Source organism: Podarcis liolepis (genome assembly GCF_965112155.1).
Source record: "Podarcis liolepis genome assembly, chromosome: 16".
Taxonomy (NCBI): domain Eukaryota; kingdom Metazoa; phylum Chordata; class Lepidosauria; order Squamata; family Lacertidae; genus Podarcis; species Podarcis liolepis.
In genome coordinates this window covers 2,839,554-2,857,200 of record NC_139567.1, presented here as the reverse complement: position 1 = coordinate 2,857,200, position 17,647 = coordinate 2,839,554, and the positions used below count along the sequence as shown (strand labels likewise).

General features: G+C 49.8%; 1 protein-coding gene across 2 annotated transcripts; it reads right to left on the bottom strand.

Annotated features, from left to right (window-relative positions):
- Window positions 1-561: 561 nt before the first annotated feature.
- R3HCC1 (R3H domain and coiled-coil containing 1) lies at window positions 562-16,411 on the bottom strand. Of its 2 annotated transcripts, none has more exons than XM_083480538.1 (8): window positions 16,338-16,411; window positions 12,166-12,295; window positions 9,548-9,685; window positions 7,305-8,688; window positions 4,489-4,661; window positions 4,021-4,091; window positions 3,020-3,115; window positions 562-782 (listed from the first exon to the last, which is right to left on the bottom strand). In XM_083480538.1, exons 4-8 carry the CDS (start codon window positions 8,574-8,576, stop codon window positions 631-633), a joined length of 1,764 nt encoding a protein of 587 aa, XP_083336664.1. In that variant the 5' UTR covers window positions 8,577-8,688; window positions 9,548-9,685; window positions 12,166-12,295; window positions 16,338-16,411; the 3' UTR covers window positions 562-630. The 2 variants fall into 2 exon arrangements, with proteins under 2 accessions (XP_083336664.1, XP_083336665.1); XM_083480539.1 differs by lacking the exon at window positions 16,338-16,411 and adding an exon at window positions 13,389-13,516.
- Between the last annotated feature and the right edge of the window lie 1,236 nt (window positions 16,412-17,647).

Below are 17,647 nucleotides of genomic sequence, written 5' to 3'. Positions count from 1 at the left end.
AACACACACACACACACTTGGAACGTGAAACGGGTGAATGGAGGGGGCAGGGAGCGCACCTTCTGCACTCCCCCCCCCCCTGGAAATTGCGTTCTCTCCTCTCCACGAGAGGTTTGGAAGAGACATGGAAAGGGAAACCAAAATTGCCCAGTTCCACCTTAATGGGCCCAAGGAACGTCCCGTGCAAACAAAACACCAGATCCCAGCCCCGGCCAACTTTTCAGAGTGCCGGTTTTTAAATTAAAATAATATCAGCCAAGTCACATATACATAGAAGAAAACCTTTATAAGGTATTTCAGTTCTATTGCACTTGGCTAATTGGGACAGTTCTCTTATTGTGCTAAAGCGCCCTCTTGTGGTGCCTGTGTGAAGGTCAGCCTCCTTCCCAGCAAGTGTCAAGGAAGTTCAGTGCCCAACAATAACTCTCATGGGCTTGGAACCCCTGTCCAGTTTCAAACACAACCAGCCACTGTCACCACAACTCCTTACTACTTCCATAGTAAAAGAAACCTGCAACCACCACCGAGCCAGCTGAGCACAGATGAGGCCTGCAATCATCGTACGTGAGGAGTACAGTTTTAATACCACCCCCAGACCATCACCTCAAGCCACACAGGGCAACCTGCTTTTTACTCTGGCAAGCTTGTGCTTTCTGCTGGATCCAGCACTTGCCAGCCGGAGCTCCGTGGAGGTTTGCGCTGTAATCCCAGGGCCCTGGTCACCAGCCTCCGAGCCACTGCCACGTCCGTCTGAGGTCTCTCTTTGGCCAGCTGAAGGAGCTCTGCGGGGAATGGAAGAGGAGAAGGAGTGGTGGAGCAAAAGGGGTGCAGTGGGAGAGAGACGCAGCCTGGTCCGGGGGGGGGAGTCTGAAGGGGGTTTGGGCTCCCAGGCTCTCTTTCCACAGTACGGAGATGGGCTGGTCTAGACATGAAGGCAGCTGGGTGGGGGCATAGCATTGCAAGTGATGAACACCGTTTTTTAAGACTTCACAATTTTTTGAAAAAAGCCAAGCATGAACACTATCACCTCCCTGAAAGTATATTAAAAAAGAAAATCAGCACCTCAGAGAGAAAGCTTCTCACTCAGCCCACTTCCTGATAAGAGCCAGGCTAAATTCACTGGGCCAGTTCACACATAACAGGAATTACCGTATTTTTCGCCCTATAGGACGCACTTTTCCCCCTCCAAAAATGAAGGGGAAATGTGTGTGCATCCTATGGGGTGAATGCAGGCTTTCGCTGAAGCTTGGAGAGCGAGAGGGGTCAGTGCGCACCGACCCCTCTCCCTCTCCAGGCTTCAGGAAACTAGCCCCCCAGCCCGGCAAGCTCCGAGAGCGATGGCGAGATTGCGCAACCTTGCCTTCGCTTCCAGACCTGTTCTGGGGTCAGGGGAAGTTCGGGCTTCCCCCAGCCCCGCAAGCTCCGGGAGCGATGGCGAGATTGCGCAACCTCACCTTCACTCCCGGCCCCCCAGCCCCGAGGCTAAAAACGAAGCCAGGACAGCTAGCGGGATCCATCCCGCTCGCTGTCATGGCTTCTTTGCTCTTTGGGGCTCGGGGGGGGGGGAATAATTTTTTTTCTTTATTCCCCCCCCCCCCAAAAAAATGCACCCTATGAGCCGGTGCACCCTATAGGGCGAAAAATACGGTATAGCTTCCCGATACAAAAATGTGTCTGTGAACTGACTTGGATACTCTCCCCTCTTCCGATGTGTGCAGGAGGAAATGGTTGAAGGCATCCACCTTGGAGACAAGCCAGTTTCCCATCACATCCAAACATGGGTACTGTGGTTTGTTGAAACTCCACTTAGTGGACAAACCACTGTAGCAAATGCAGACTACTTCACAATTGCATCATGAACTGGGATGAGTTTGAAACCAGAACACATTTAAAGCTTAAACAATATAAAACCAGCACCCCTTCAACACACAATTATGCTGACATTTCATATCCCTTCCTATGCAATATGCTGACAATCTGGTTCTCTGCAGCAACTGAGTCCTGCTCTTTTCAACAGTGTTGCTGCTGCTGCTGCCGCCTTTCACAGCTGGTCTCGCCCTCATTAACGCTCACACTATACATTGCTTTCTCTCTAAGCCAGGAGTGGGGAACCTGTGGCCATGCAGAGGATGTTGGGACTCCAGCTCCCATCAGCCTCAGCCAGCATGGCTAATGGTCGGGGGGATGGAAGCTGTGGTCCAGAAACAAGAGCCACAACTTCCCCACCACCACCTCTGCTCTAGACAAACTCTGCTACCAGCTTTCAGTCCCAGATCACAGCTCCCACTTCAATAATTCCATTATCGGAACTCAAGGGCAAGTTCCCATGAGGCAAAAACAAGAAAGGCAGGATCAAAGCCAGGCCACTGAGCATGCGGCCTGTGGGAAGTCTCAAGGGTCAGAGAGAAAGAGGTCCAGAAGCCACTGGGCTTGAAGTTTCCAGCCCTTGCTTTACCCCACCCCCAAGTGAACCTTCCTGCATCTGCCACACCAGGTTCAAAAACCACTGTATGATCCTGGTTTGCTCATTAGCTAGACTTTAAACCTCAGATCAGAAACGTGGGGGCCATAAGGAATTAACCTGGCAGCTGTGAGCCTCTAAGCCCCAGCCAGTGCCCCCTTTGTGAGGAGGAGGAGGCAAGGACCTTGGAAGTACAAAGAGACGAAAGAGGAAGCTGGAAGGGCAGCACTCTGACCCACGTCCTCTTACACAGTTCTTTGGGAAGAGGGACTGACTGTTCAACCACTCTGGGAATTGTAGCTCTGTGAGGGGAAGAGGGTCTCCCAACAACACTCTCAGCACCCTTAACGAACTACAGCTCCCAGAATTCACTGAGGGAAGAAGCCATTACCACTTAAAGTGGTCTGAAACTGCTTTACACATACAGAGCAGATGGGGCTTTAGACCTTAGCAGTAAAGTGACAGACATCCATCTACATATGTGAGTAGGTCATTGCCTCTTGGGAGGTGGGGTGCCAGAGGTCTCTGAAGCAGCAGCAGCTTCAAAAATGCTCTTACTTGGCCGCTGAAGAGCCTTGATTTTTGACTGCCTTGTTCCGTGGATTAGGTGTCGGATCTTTAGGGAGGTATAGCTCTGTTCCAAGGCTTGAGAAGCTGAAAAAGAAAGTATGATTTTTCAGAAATAAGACCAAGCATGATTTTGGACTATATCTCCCAACAATCCCAGCAGGCACACGCTGCCTAGGGCTGATGGGCATTGTAGTCCAATCACATTATCTGGAGGCCCCCAGCTTGTGGAAGGCTGACCTGAACTCTCTCCCATAGTTGCCACAGAGGGAGTCAAATTATTTCTGGAGCAAAACATAGATTGATGCCATGATTGTTGCCCAGTGCTTGAGAGTGTCAAATGTCTAGGGAAGATTGTTCACGCCCATTCCTCCCTACACATGCAGCCACCAAGTGAGTGCACAAAAGGCTCCCCCAGCAACAGGAGGCAGGAGCCAGAGGGGGTGCATATCACACACATTTGGTTCCCATGCAACCCCAAACCATGGTTTTGCCTCTGGAAAGCAAGGATTGGGCTCAAGCCCTGCCCCTTCCAATTCCATTTCCTAACTTCCTATTTTGTGCAAACCATGGTTTGTTGATTCAGGTATCAGAGCAACAGGAAGGGAGAGAGTCCAAGCTTCACTTGCACAATAGCAAACCATAGTCTGCCATTCCACATGAACTGCCTCTCTCCACAATCCATCAGTTACCTCCCTTTTATTACTCTCCTTGGCAGGGAACATTCCCTAAGAGTTGGGAGGACCAAGGAAGATCAGCTGCCTAGGAGATAAACAAACAACAGATGCAGAGACAGCCAGAGGTTCCTCCTTCCCGATACGTATGTCATTTGTAACCAGCTCTGCTTGTCTTGTGCATTCTCATGATCTGAGAATGCCATCGTTGGAGTGGGAAGGAGAGGAAAATGCAGCAGACACAATTTAAGGGAAAAACAGGGGGGACATTGGTCAGCCCTAAACTCACAGGCATTCCTACAGAAAATCCAAAATTACCTGCTGCCAAACTGGAGAAGATCCCAAGAGCATGAGTATCATCGACCCACTGTAGCTTAAATCCACTCTCTCTAAAAGACAGACCACAGTGTTGCTTGTCAGTTACATGAAGCCACAGATAGTTCCACCCAGATAAAAATATTAACAGAGGGCCTCTCTCTCTCTCCAAGGCACCCACACCTTCCCAGTTGTACACCCTTGTCCCCAGGCCACACCTCTCACTGGCCCTGCTTTGCTTCCTCCTTGAAGGCTTTTCCCTGGCTGGAATGTGTCCCTAAACTCTGCATCATGCATCTGGGTTGCTAACATCTCCAGGTCTGAGTTGGGCACATGCCCTGCTTGAAATTTCATAGATACCAGTCAGTATGTGCAGCCCTGAACCAGATGGACCAATCGTCTGATTCAGTGTAACACCACTTCCAGCATTCAGCCAGTCCCGACCAGGAAATCCCTTGCCCATCTACTTACTGGAACTCTGCAAAGGCCTCCAGAAGATGCTCAGTTTTTAGCAAGGGCGAAAAATCATATATCTCTAGCACATGGCCAAAATCTCCTTCATTGATCTGTGCTTCCCCATAGCTGGAGTAATCAAATTGGATTTTCTCAATGCTTATGTCCTTTATGGTCAAGTAATTTGTGATCTAGGGGCAGGAGAAAAGAAGAGAAAGAACATTGCAGGGACAAGAAATATTTACAGATAGGAAACATCTGTACATAGAACACAGTCAGGATCAAGCTACACCATCAGCAGAAACAGGTGGCAAAGATTTTTCTAGACCACTGTACCACTTCAGCATGCAGATGTACTGCTGCATTTTTCAACATTTCCCCATTAAAAATCACCCTGGAAGTAGAAAACTAGAAAGCTAGTCTTCTGTTTTCTTCCACGTCAGGTGTGGGGTACCTTTGAACCTACAGAAGGTGCTGAACTGTAACTGCATTAGCCTTGGTCATTGGCCAGGCTAACTGATGGGACTTGTAGTTCAGCCACAGGGTTGAGTGTGGTATTGATACATAGTCCAAACCCGGTTTGAAGTCCAGATCACGATAACAGTTTCATAATTTTTGACCTGGCAATATATTGTGTCCGACATTTCCAAAGGGGAAGAAGATTCCCTGATAGCTTGCAAAGAGCTCGCCCACGTGCAAAGATCAGGGTCTCCTGCCCTTTCGCCTCTGACTGAAGACCCAGCAAACACAGGAGCCAAGCCAAGTCGATCTTATCGCCTGATCACAAAAAATAAACCTCTTACTTTGCTGATCTCCCTCTCTCCGCAGCCCAGCCACTGGCCGAGAGAGACCAGTAAGGAGAGAGTAGATTACAACAACTTGGGCTGGTCTGAAGTCCACATCCAGGACTCACCCCTCAGCTGCTGCTTCCCCCCCACTTTACGTCCTCCTTCCTCCTTATTTCAGGCATCATGATATATCAGTATCTCACGATTTTTAGCTGGTGATATATCTGTTGAAAACTATAAATCGCCAAGGCCTCTTCAGCAGCATCCCCACACCGGCTCTATGAGCCTGTTTTCTACATGCAAAGAGCAGGTGGTATTCTGTGCTAGTCCTGCCCCAAGGAGACCCCCTGAGGGGGGACGCAGCTGAATACAACCTAGCGGTTTCCCCCTCGGGGAGCCTTCAAACACGCCACACCCCACCAACAGACTCAAGTGGTACAGTCCAGAGACACATCCACACCCTACAGTCGAAGCATGACTATACCACTTTAATAGCTGTGGCTCCCTTCAAAGGATCCTGGGAACTGTAGTTTGTACAGACTGCTAGGAGTAATTAGGAAAACATTAAACAGCTACAGTTCCCAGGGTTTTTCTGGGGAAGCCAGACTGCTAAAATGGCAAGAGAGTGGATGGTGCAGGCCTGATCCAGTAACAGTTTTCCCCCACACGATTCTGCTGATCCACCTCTCCCTTTTTTGTGCCGAAGGGCAGCTCTACACAGGAGGGGCTTTGGGGTGTTGGCTCAGCCCCAGAGTAATCCTTTGTTATGCTGCTTGTTGCTGAAACTGAGGAAGGATCCTGTGTCAGGGATAAAGGACCCAAATCTGCCTGTGGAGGTTCAGTCCCTGGCGTCTCCGGGTAGGGGTGGGAGAGACCCCCTTTGAAATTCGGGGGAGCTGCTGCCCATCAGTGTAGACCAGGGGTGGAAAACGTGATGCCTCCAGGTACAGTTGGACTACAACTCCCATCACCCTGACAGCTGGCCATGCTAGCTTGTAGCCCAATAACACCTGTAGGCTCTTCCTGGAGTAGGGAAATACTAGATGGACCAAGAGTCTGACTCAGTAGAAGGCAGCTTCCTAAGTTCTTAATCATTCTGGAAAGCGCTGTAGCTCCTGGCAGAGCATCCTGCTTTGAGTGCAGAAGGCCCCAGAGTCAGCCCTTGGCAGCTCCAGACAAAAAGGAGCTTCCATAGGTAGCAGGAGACCCCTTTCCCGAGAACTTAAAGCGCCACTGCCAGCCACAGTAGACCAGGATGGGGAAGCCTTTTGAGCCCTGGAGCCACAGTTCCCCATGGGCTTAAGCCATGTGGTTTGCTCTGCGTGACCCAATCATGGCTTCTTTGGGAGAAGCAAGCCACAAATGCTGGTTGGGATGTGATGCAAACCAGCTGCACTGTGGTTCGTCTCCCTGCTGAAGGGAGGAAGCAGCAAAGGGGAATTACTAGAGCTGTGAGCACCAACAAGCAGCCTGGGCACAATGTGGATAAAAGAAACCACACTGAATGGCTTAACACAGCCTTTGCCAACCTGGTGCCCCCCAGATGTTTTGGACCACAACTCCCATCAGCGCCAGCAGGGGTGGAGGAAGAGGGGGACGGTGGGGGCAGGCCGTCCCAGGTGTCACCACCGAGGGGGGTGACAAAATGCCAGGCGACACTCACCATGGGGCCTGCAGCATGCCAGCAGGCTCCACACTGCCCCAAACGGTCTGCCCGCCACCTCCTCCTCAGCTGTAGGGCAGCTGAGTGGGAGGAGGCAGGCAGACTCCTCGGAGGCCCTGTGGAGCATCCTGCCCAGCCCCGCCCCTAGGCACAAGGCACGCACGCCGCCCCAGGCGCCCAATTGGCTTGCTCCGCTGCTGAACACCAGGCAGCACAGCAGAAAGGGCTCCTGGTTTAGCAAAAGCTGCCTTAGTGTTCCACAGCCATAGTGCTAAACCATGGTTTACTGTTACATCTGAATGCAACCATAGTTCTAAACCTTGGCTTACTGTTACGTCTGAACCAACCCACTCAGAAACAAGTCTGTAAGTTAAAACTATTACCTCTTGTAGGAGTTCAGTGCCACAATCATCCTCAAAGATGCTGTCTTTTTCTTCCACTGCAGAGTGCCCCGCACTTCTATCTCCAGAAGAGAATTCTAGCCCAGGCCACTGGTTACCTTCCAGGTCTACCACTGCTTTCTCCTGGCTTTCAAATACGAGGTTGGCTTTATCAGGATCAGATAGAGATGTACTCAAAAAGGGGAGAGCCTGTGGATCCAACACGGGTCGATCTTTGCCACTTTCCATTACAGGAGTGGGTGCCCCATCTGGCCCAGAATCACAAGGACTACTTTGACCCTGAGCGTCCCCGTAGGACTCTGTTTGGCCGCACTCCAGTGCCTCAGTGCAGTCCTTGTCCTGGGTTTCCAGTGCTGATGCCTCTGGGCTTCGTTGGAATGCAAGGTCATCCACAGCACCATCTTCCGGCAAGGGCAGCATCTCGCTACATTCTACCTCAGTGGCACAAGCACAATCATCACCCTTATCTTCTGCAAGGGAGAGATCATTATGAGGCTCCGACAAAATGGCATCTGCAATGTCTCTCACATGGTCTTCCAGAACAGGTGGGAAAACACCACTTTCCAGTACAGGGGAATCCTGGTTTTCTGCAACTGATAAGCTTACGCTCAACTCTAGAGCAACAGCATCTAGAGGTCTCTCATTCTGGCCTTCTGGCAAAGGATGACGTCCACTTTCTTTGGACAGCACCCCACCAGAAGGCTCTTTCTTCTGCTCTTCTGGAAGGCCTGAGGTTTCACAGCACTCTAGGACCAAAGCACCTCTGCTATCTTTACTAGGGCTTTCCAGTTCAGTCAGGCTTGGGCTGCTCTCCAGCACTGAGACTACCTGGCCGACGTTGCTTTGGCCATCCGGCTTTGATGGATTAGACACACATTCTGACAGAAGGCAGCTTGAGTGCTCCATAGCCCCTTCGCCACTTCTACTACTGAGCTCCAAATTATCTGTACACATCTCTCTAGGGCTTTCAGCCTCTGGGTGATGCACGCAGGGATCACTGCTAGCAGGTAAGTTGTTGGAAGCTGGAATCCTTTTGGTGCTATGAGTGGCACTGGACATCTGGTGACCATCCTCACTGACCCCAAAACCGGCCACCTCACTCGCAAAGGCCTCTGCACCTTCCTGCCTCAAGCCCTCAGGCCTCTTGCGCATGGCTCTGGGAACATACAGAGCTCTGTCTGGCTTCCTCCGGGGCTGCCTCCTGCCCCGGCCACCTCCTTTCCGGCCTTGAGAGCCATCTGCCAGCATGTCCATGTGATGTGGGCCTCCTCTGGGTCGGCCTCCTCTGCTTCTTGACTGGGGAGGGTGGCCTGGGCTGGGGGCACTGCTACAGGAGCCATTTTGATCATCCGGTTCATCTGGCAACCTAAACCCAAGAGAGGAAGAACAGCAGCAGAAAGGAGACGTTCCAAGGAGCTCGTCATGTGGGAACTCCCTGAGAACTGCTCCCTTTCAAGCACGGGACCCCAAAACAAATCCAACCTTACCTAACCCTATTGCAAGTTTACTCCAAATTAAATCTCCCTGTGGCCCTCTGGGACTACAACTCCCATCATCCCTGACCACTGACCACATCCCTGGTTTGCCGCTTTAAGCGCATGAACATCAGGTCCTGCTTACATATTTCTTAGAGAGTAGGAACTGATAGACCTTTCCAATGGGCCACCAACCCTCCCCCCCACGTCAGGTGGCAGCTTCAAAGGAGCTCGCTGTCAGCATCAATCCCATCAGCCAGTAGCTCATGTTTCCCAGAATTCCTGTTTGCTGCCTCATGTGGAGGGAGCTTCTGAATTCCTCAACACTCAGGAGCCCGGCTTACATTTTACATAATGGATGCAATGTGTAGCCGAGCAGTGGGGAACCTCCCAACTGGAGTCTGAATTTGGCTTGCAAAGGCTGTCTTCCCAAGCCATGCCCACTTGCCCCACACCAGATGTCCTATATGGAAGTTGTGGGGCAGATGCAGTTGGAGCTGTCTGCTGAAGGAGGGTTTTGCCAACACCACTGACCATCAGAGCTTGCAAACCCCTGAGGAAAATGCCTCCACTGATGTCATGCTGACAGCAGGCAATTGGCAGATGAGCAGCTCAGCCCACCTGTCAAAATGCCCCACTGGAATTGTGGGAGATAAGAATTCAGCCCACAGGCTGGGAAAGTTTCCCTGCTGCAGTCCTTGCCCTTGGGGAGAAGGTGAGTCAAGGGCTGTAGAACTGTGAGAGTCCAACCTGATCGCTGAGTGACAGACCACCGTCCTCCTCCTCCAGCCTTCTCCAACCGAAAAGCTGCTCAGCTGGTCGACATCATCCACAGTCCTGTGGATCAAGTACCGCAGGCGACTGGACAACGGAGGAAACAAGAGGACTCTGGAAAAGGAAAGGTAAAGGACAGAAGAGTCAGCAGGGAGTGGTCAGAGGTTGTGCCAGATGTTCCCCAATTTCTGGCCATTTTGCAGCTGTGGTAAAAACAACTCGCATTCATAAGGAAGGGGGTGGGGAAGACTAAAGCCCTCCAGATATCACTGAACTACAACGCAAATCATCTCTAACCATCAAGAGTGTTTTTTTAGTGTACAGTCAAACACCAAATGTGAGGTTGGAAAAAATGTGCATTTGGACAGCTGATAATGTACAGTTTGAAAAAATGGGGAGGGAGATATCAGACATATTAAGCATAAATGCATGTGAAGACAGGCCCCGGCAGATGGAGCAGACAAGACCAAGAGTGGGTCCAACGGTCAAGAAGGCGGTTTCTGCATGTGCTGGAGAGGGAAGTGAGGGGCAGATGGGGCTCATCCACCTGGGAAGGAGGCCCACCTAGGAGAAGGAAAACTCTGATCCTAAACCTCCACTGCCTAGTGGAACAGCTTCAGGAGAAGAAAAGACTCAGGAGTAAACCCTACACAAATCCGGAGCGAAGTCCCTAAGGCAGTTGGGTGGTGCCTTGTACGCCTTCTTCCAGCAATGTCTCGCTCTGCTTTCCTTTGGACCGCGTGAGCGAGGCCAGGAGGGAGGGTCTTGTCGTCTGGGCAGCCCAGGACCTCCATACAAAGAGCCCAGGCTTGCGCCCCAGGGAGGTCACTTCGGTGCTGCAAATGCAGCAGTTTGACTTCACCCCCAGAGGCCCACTCCGCTGTATCTCAAGACAGACAGGTGCCAACAAATAGGCAATGGCTGGAACAGAATGAGCACGTATTATATAAGCGTAGAACCGACAGCTTCCATACTTAATTTAAGCTGCCCAAGAAATATAAAGCACCTTCCTCTTTTTCATCTTTGGGCAGGGAGTGTCTCACTGCAACCTTGAATAGTAGATACCTTTAAAGAACTCCATTTTCTGTGCCTGCAAGTTATGGAACTAAAGCAGATTCATCAATGAATCGTTGCTCTATAGCACAGGAGGACTCCTAAGCCCTGGGGAGAAACTGCCAGTGATACAGGGTAGAAGTAAGGAGCAAGGCACACTTTGTATTTGCCCAGCCTTTCTTTTTCCCTTTTCCACTTTTTTTTTGGGGGGGGGAGGGTGTCTGATTGGTATTGGGGCCTGTGCTATTTAACTTGTTCATAAAGAATCTAGAGTTTGGGGTGAGCAGTGGGGTGACCATGTTTGCTGATGATAGTAAACTGTGCAGGACATTAGAACAGAAAGGGAAGAACTCCAAAGAGACCTTTCCAAATGGAGGGAATGGTCAGTAAAACGGCAATGTAAGCAAGTGTAAATTAGGGGCAAAAAATAATAATTTCACATGAGGTCCGAACCGGCAATGACTGACCAGGAGTGAGACCTTGGAGTTCTGGTGGAGAGCTCAATGAAACTGTTTACCTGATGTGTGGGAGCTGTGAAAAAGGCAAATTCTATGCTGGAAATCATTAGGGGGGAAACTGAAAATAAAACTGCCAATAGGATAATGCTGTTATACAAATCTATGATGCAACCACATTTAGAATACAGTGGTGCCTTGGGTTAAGTACTTAATTCGTTCCGGAGGTCTGTTCTTAACCTGAAACTGTTCTTAACCTGAAGCACAATTTCTGGGTTAGCGGAGTCTGTAACCTGAAGCGTATGTAACCCGAGGTACCACTGTACTGTATACAGTTCTGGCCATCTCATTGCAAAAAGGATATTGCAGAGATGGAAAAGGTTCAGAAAAGGGCAGCCAAAATGACCAAAGGGATGGAGAAACTCCCTATGAGGAAAGGTTACAGCATTTAGGGCTTTTAGTTCAGAGGACAGGTGAGGAGGAGGAGACATGACAGAAGTGTGTCAAATGATGTACAAAAGAAAGTATTTATTCACACACCACACAGTTAAACGGTGGGATTCAGTTCCACAAGCAGGAGCGATGGACACCAACGTGGAGGGGTTTGAAAGAGGGTCAGAGAAATCCAGGGCTATAAGTGGCTACTAGCCACAATGGCTCCACTCTGCTTCCAGAGTCAGAGGCAGCAGCCCTGAGGGCCAGAAGCTGGGAATCACAGGCGGGGAGGCTGCTGTTGAGTTCGTTTGCCTGGTTTCTATATGCACCTGGTGGGCAACTAGGAGAGCAGGATGTGAAACTGAACAGGCCTTTGGTCTGATCTAGTAAGGCTCTTCTTAGGTCCTTAGCCTTTTCCGAACATGGTCGGTACCCAAGGCGCCTTCCCGCTTGGGCACCTGCAGCGCTGGACTTGGGAGACCAGCGCTAGCAAGCATGGTGTCCTCTAAATGTTGTTGGATGCTGCCTCCAATCAGAGCCAGCCAATGGTCAGGGACCTGGAGGGCACCTCACTGCCTCACCTGTGGCAGACAAAGGCCTAAAGCAGAGGAGGACAGCAGCATCCGCCAGCTGCTGACAGGAGCCACTTACTTCTCCAGCTGGTTGTGAAGCAGGAAGTGGTCCAATTCCTCCACAATCTTGTTGACAAAGTCATTCTCTGTGGGGGAAAGGAATACACCGTCCAAACAGCGCAGCGCCAGGGTGGCGGTGGGGTGGTGGCCTGTCGGGAGGAGACAAAGCAGGGTTAGCCATCCAACTGGTTAAAAAGAAATGTATTCACTTTGTTAGAACAATTAAGCATGGCAAGTTAATCAACAGGCTTGATACTCGTTTGCAGATTACATTTCTTTTTTGAAAAAGCAAATTTACTGTAAAACAGTTAAAAGTAACTTTAAAAACAACTTGCTGTAAAATGAACGCAGGTGGGTTAGGTTACCAGAAATGGGAATGAGTTAGTGAACTTCTTAGGAAGATAGGAAGCCGCCTTGTGGTCAGCATTGCCTACACTGGCTGGCAGCAGGAGGAATGTGTCCCTCAGCCCCACCTGGAGATGCTGGGACTGAACCTGGGAGCTCCTGCGTGCACAGCAGATGCTCTCACCTGGTCTTTCCCTAACTTGGGTCTCCAGCTGCTGTTGGGCCACCACTCCCATCATCCCTGCTAGCAGGACTAGTGGGCACAGAAATTGCAGTCCAAACGCAGCTGGAGACCCAAGTTCTGGAAACGCGGCTCTCACCAGTGGGCTACTCTGGCCCTTCCTCCTTCTAATTGGCTGTGTCGAAAGACCAGCTGCAAAGTTCTTTAGAAAGGAGAATTCATGAAAAAGAGCATCTCTGTTTCAAAGAGACAAGGTTTTAAAAGGCAGCTGGGTGAAGCAGACAGCCAGCACCAGAAACTGAGCGTCCTCGAGCGTCCGCCTGGTGGCTCAACTGGCCGGGGCGCCAAACCCAGGACGGGGGGGGGGGGCGCTTTTAGGAGACAAAGGCAAGAGGGAAAGGAGAAGCCCCGGGGGCCAAAAGACCTCCAGGAAGCAGGCGCCTTTTCTCGCTTTGAATCGGAACCAGTTTGCCCCCCCCTCCCTCGCGAAAACGCTGCCGGGTCCGGGGGGGGGGCTGGCAAGCGAGGGGGGGCGGAGGCTCCGTCCTTGCGGGGCCCCAGCGCCGCGCCTCCCTCCCGCCGCGCCCCCTTCCCTGCTCGCTCGCTCGCTCGCCCGGCCGCCGCGCGGGGACCGGGCAGACGAGGCGGGGCGCGCCCGGAGGGGGCAGCGGCCTGGCCACGGACAGCCGGCTGGTCGCCCCGCCGAGGGCACGTACCGCAAGGCCCGGCCTGCGAGGGCTCCCGGGGCGGCGGCGGCGGCGACGATTGCGGAGGCTCCTCCCTCCGCCGGCGGGGCTGCAGTTACAATTGCAACCGCAGCTGCTGCTGCTGCTGCAGCTCCTCCTGCTGCCCTCCCCTTTTATTGCCTTCTGTGTGTGGTTGGAGCAGCCGCACAGCGCCACCTCCTGCTCTTGGATCGGGCGCAAAAAGCGCGCAGCCGGCTCCCTTCCACAGTCATCTAGGAGGAAATGGGTTAGCTTACACCGTCTCTCGCCCTTTAAGGAAAGGTGGGCTACCATTACAAGAAACTAGCTTCAGAATACGCAAAGCTGGTCTGCATTTCTGTGAAACATCCATACCTGGCCAGGTGGCGTCAAAAAAGAAGAGAGGCGGGTGAAGCTTCCCGTTTTAGGATGAATTCAGCGGCAGCACACTGGCAGGACTGAGATTGCAGTCCTAATCCCATTTATCTAGAAGTGGGCCTCATTGAACTCAGTGGTAATTAATTTTGGAGTAGATAAGCGTAGCATTGCACTACCTAGGTACCTCTGAACGTTTTTATGAAGCTTCCAGCAATGCAATTATACGTTTACTCAGAACTAAACCCTACTGAGTTCTGTGTATAGAATTGCAGCCTGCACATTGTGTACAAGCTATGCATGCTGCTTCTTTGTTGATTACTCGTAGCTGAGTAAGATTCTCTTCCATGAACACAGTGGGTCCGTGACTGTGGAGGCCAATTCTGGAGCCACATGTCCTTCTGCAGTGGGGTTTCCATGCGGGAGTTGATCATGGTGAGGGTTTGCCAAGCGTGCCTTCCTCTTAGCACGTTTCTCCCTTTCGTCCTGAGTTCGAGCGTCTTCAAAGCCCATGATGCCTTTGGTAAAGGCTGTTCTCCAACTGAAACGTTCACAGGCCAGTATTTCCCAGTTGTTGGTGTTTATACTACATTTTTAAAGATTTTTGCCTTAAGAGAGTCTTTAAACCTCTTTTGTTGACCACCATCATTATGCTTTCCATTTTTAAGTTCGGAATAGAGTACAGTAGTTGCTTTGGAAGACGATAATCAGGCACCTGAACAACATGACCAGTCCAATGAAGCTGATGTTGAAGAATCATTGCTTTGATACTCATGATCTTTGCTTCTTCCAGTTCACTGGCATTAGTTCGCCTGTCTTCCCAAGTGGTATGTAAAAATTTTTGGAGACCCCATTGATGGAATCTTTCGAGGAGTTGGAGATGGCGTTTACAAGTGGTCCATGTTTCACAAGCATACAGTAAAGTTGGTAGTGCAATAGCTTTGTAAACAAGCATTTTGGTTTTCCTGTGAATGTCCCAGTCCTCAAACACTCTGCACTTCACTTGGGAGAAAACCGCACTCGCAGAGCTCAGGCAATGCTGGATTTCGGCATCAATGTTGGCCCTTGTGGAAAGGTAGGGAAAGTGATCAACACTTTCCAACATTATACCACTGAGTTGGATTTGTGGCGCTGCGGAAGGGCTGTTTTGTGCTTGTTGGTGCAGCACTTTGGTTTTTTGGATGTTGAGCGATAGGCCAAGGCTTCTGCGAAGAGATTTAGGATGGTTTGGAGGTCATCCTCTGAGTGTGCACACACTACATTGTCATCAGCATATTGCAGCTCTATGACGGAAGTTATGGTAATCTTAACTCTTTGCTTTCAGCCTACTCAAGTCAAAGAGCTTTCCATCTGTTCAATATAAGATTTCTTTCTTTTTAAAAAATATTTTTTATTGAATGATTTTATGTTACAAAAAACATTACAACCATACTACCACATTCATTCCGAAGGTCTGTTCTTAAGCCAAAACCGTTAACCTGAGGCGGGCTTTCTCTAATGGGGCCTCCCACTGCTGCCACACCGCCTGCATGCGACTTCCGCTCACATCCCGGGGCAAAGTTTGCAACAAGGAGCATCTCCTTCCAGGTTAGCAGAGCTCGTTACCCAAAGCATTCGTAAGGAGGATGGTACATAACACCCAAGGTTCCACTGTACCTGCGTTATCCAACAAAGTCCTATATTCCATGTTCCATGTTCTACATATGCAAAGCATATTCTTTCCCTCAAAGAATTCTGGGAACTAGTTTACACCTCCCAGTTACAATTCCCAGAAACCCTGAGCAAACTGTAGTGCCCATAATTATTTAAGGGGCCTGAGCCCAAGAGAAGGGATGGGGACCCTTCAGGCTGTGAGCCAAATGTGGTCGTCCTTCCAGATCACATCTTTCACTGGTTCTGCTCTGTGCCCTCAGGACTTTTGCCTGAATGGAGTATCCTTGAACTGTGGTCACGCTTCTTGCTTTTTAGAAATGTAATAATAATAATTGAGCTGTATAAATTCACCGAATATGCGAGATGGAGCAGGGATTTTTCTGTAACTGGACCAAATTGAGGAATTTAGTGACAACCCCATTTGAAAGGAGGAATGAAGCCTTGTACAGAAATACATCAAATATAACTCTTGGATTGTCAGAATTTATGAAATAAATATTTGCTTGTCACATCAGTTTACAAATCTTTATGACTGCGTAGGATTCTTAGAACTGGAGTTTGGTATGAGACAACTTTAGGGAAAAGAAACTGTTGAATAATTAATTCTTTGTTAAACTTTAATAAAGTACTTTCAAAGAATATTTTGAAAATCATATACACCCAGTTCTTTGCAGTCTGACAGAATGGGAGACTCATAAAATAAAAATTGCAACTGTTTTGTTTTTGTTTTTTTAAAAAATAGAAGCTGGAAGTTGAAAGATAAGGTTCCTTCAAACCACACCTCATCTCCCACGATGGGCCCTACATTTGTTGGTAATATGTTAAGCCACATGTATCAGTTAAAAACTATATCAGATCATTGTCCATCGCACACAGGAATTGCTAAAGTTTTGGCGTTTAATGTTTAATAGCCCCCTTTATTAGAAAACTTACTCGAACTTCAGTTGATAGAGGGTAGTAGTCCCTTAAGCTGTTTCAGTTGTTCTGTGGTCAACATTCCTAGAATCTCCCCTGATTCCAGAATGCCCATTGTCTGTCTTAAAGGGCCCTTAAAGGGGCCTTTTGCAATCCCACAACTGTCTTGGGCAGACTTCCATGCTGTGCACAAGAAGACGTTTGGGATGATTTGTTTCTCTGTTGCTCCAGGCAAGGCCCATATTTAGCCCAGGGAGCCAGGTTCCCTTTTTTACTAAGCTTCCGGGGGCCACATGCCAATGGTGGATGGGAAGAACTAAAGCAAAAAGAGAGTGGGGGTGACCATCCCTCTCATTCTCTCTCACACACATATTTGTGCACATTTGCACACATAACACACAAAGCTCATTCATTCATTCATCCTCTCACACAAACACTCTCACCTTTCCACTTAGGGACAAGCAAGCAAGCAAACCTCAGCCATTTCTGCTTCCCTCTGACATCCCTGCTTCCAGTCCTAGATAACCAGCATTCCGTCTGATTTGTTTCCAGAGAGATTAGATGGTGCCAGCTGTTTCATGAGCATCCATCCCGATTTATTCGTGGGGAAATGAGACAGCAGTTGTGTCAAAGCAAGTGTTATCCCACAATTTCTAGTCCACTTTCCTTATTGCAAATAAATTCATTCATTCATTCTGAGCTTTTGGAGGAAAGCTCCAAATCACCTTGCTAGGAAGTGATTGAATCCCACCCAAAAAGAGTGAGTCTGGAAATTCTCCTAGTCCTGTATCCAGTTTCCCACAGCGGCAAGCCAGATCCGTGAGTCTCACCTGAGGATTCTACACAAACATTGTTTGTTGCATTTCATTTCTCTCCCACCTTCCCTCCAAGAAGCTCAAGGGGGCATACATGGCCGGTCCCCCTCCACATTTCATTCTCACAACAACCCTGTGAGGTAGAGTTGGAAGGGACCACAAGGGTTAGAGCAGGCTGAGAACAATGACTAGGCCAAGGTCACCCAGTGAGCTTCAGGATTTGAACCCTGGCCTTCCAGGTCCTAGTCCAACCTTCTCACCACTAGGCCCCTTTGGCTCTCTCTGAGAGGGTGGGTGTAGCCTGGATTCCATCACATCATATTGGCTTCTGCCAGGGGACCACCACATGAATCCCTGCATTCAGTGCCTCGTGAATGACTCTGGAAGCATCTTCACTGGCAAGTAACCTTATGACCAGGGTCATAAGGTCACATCTCAGTCACACATGGCTTCTCTGTGAATTCTATAGTTTGTTAATAGTTTGGGAATTGGGTCTCTGTGGGAGATTTATTT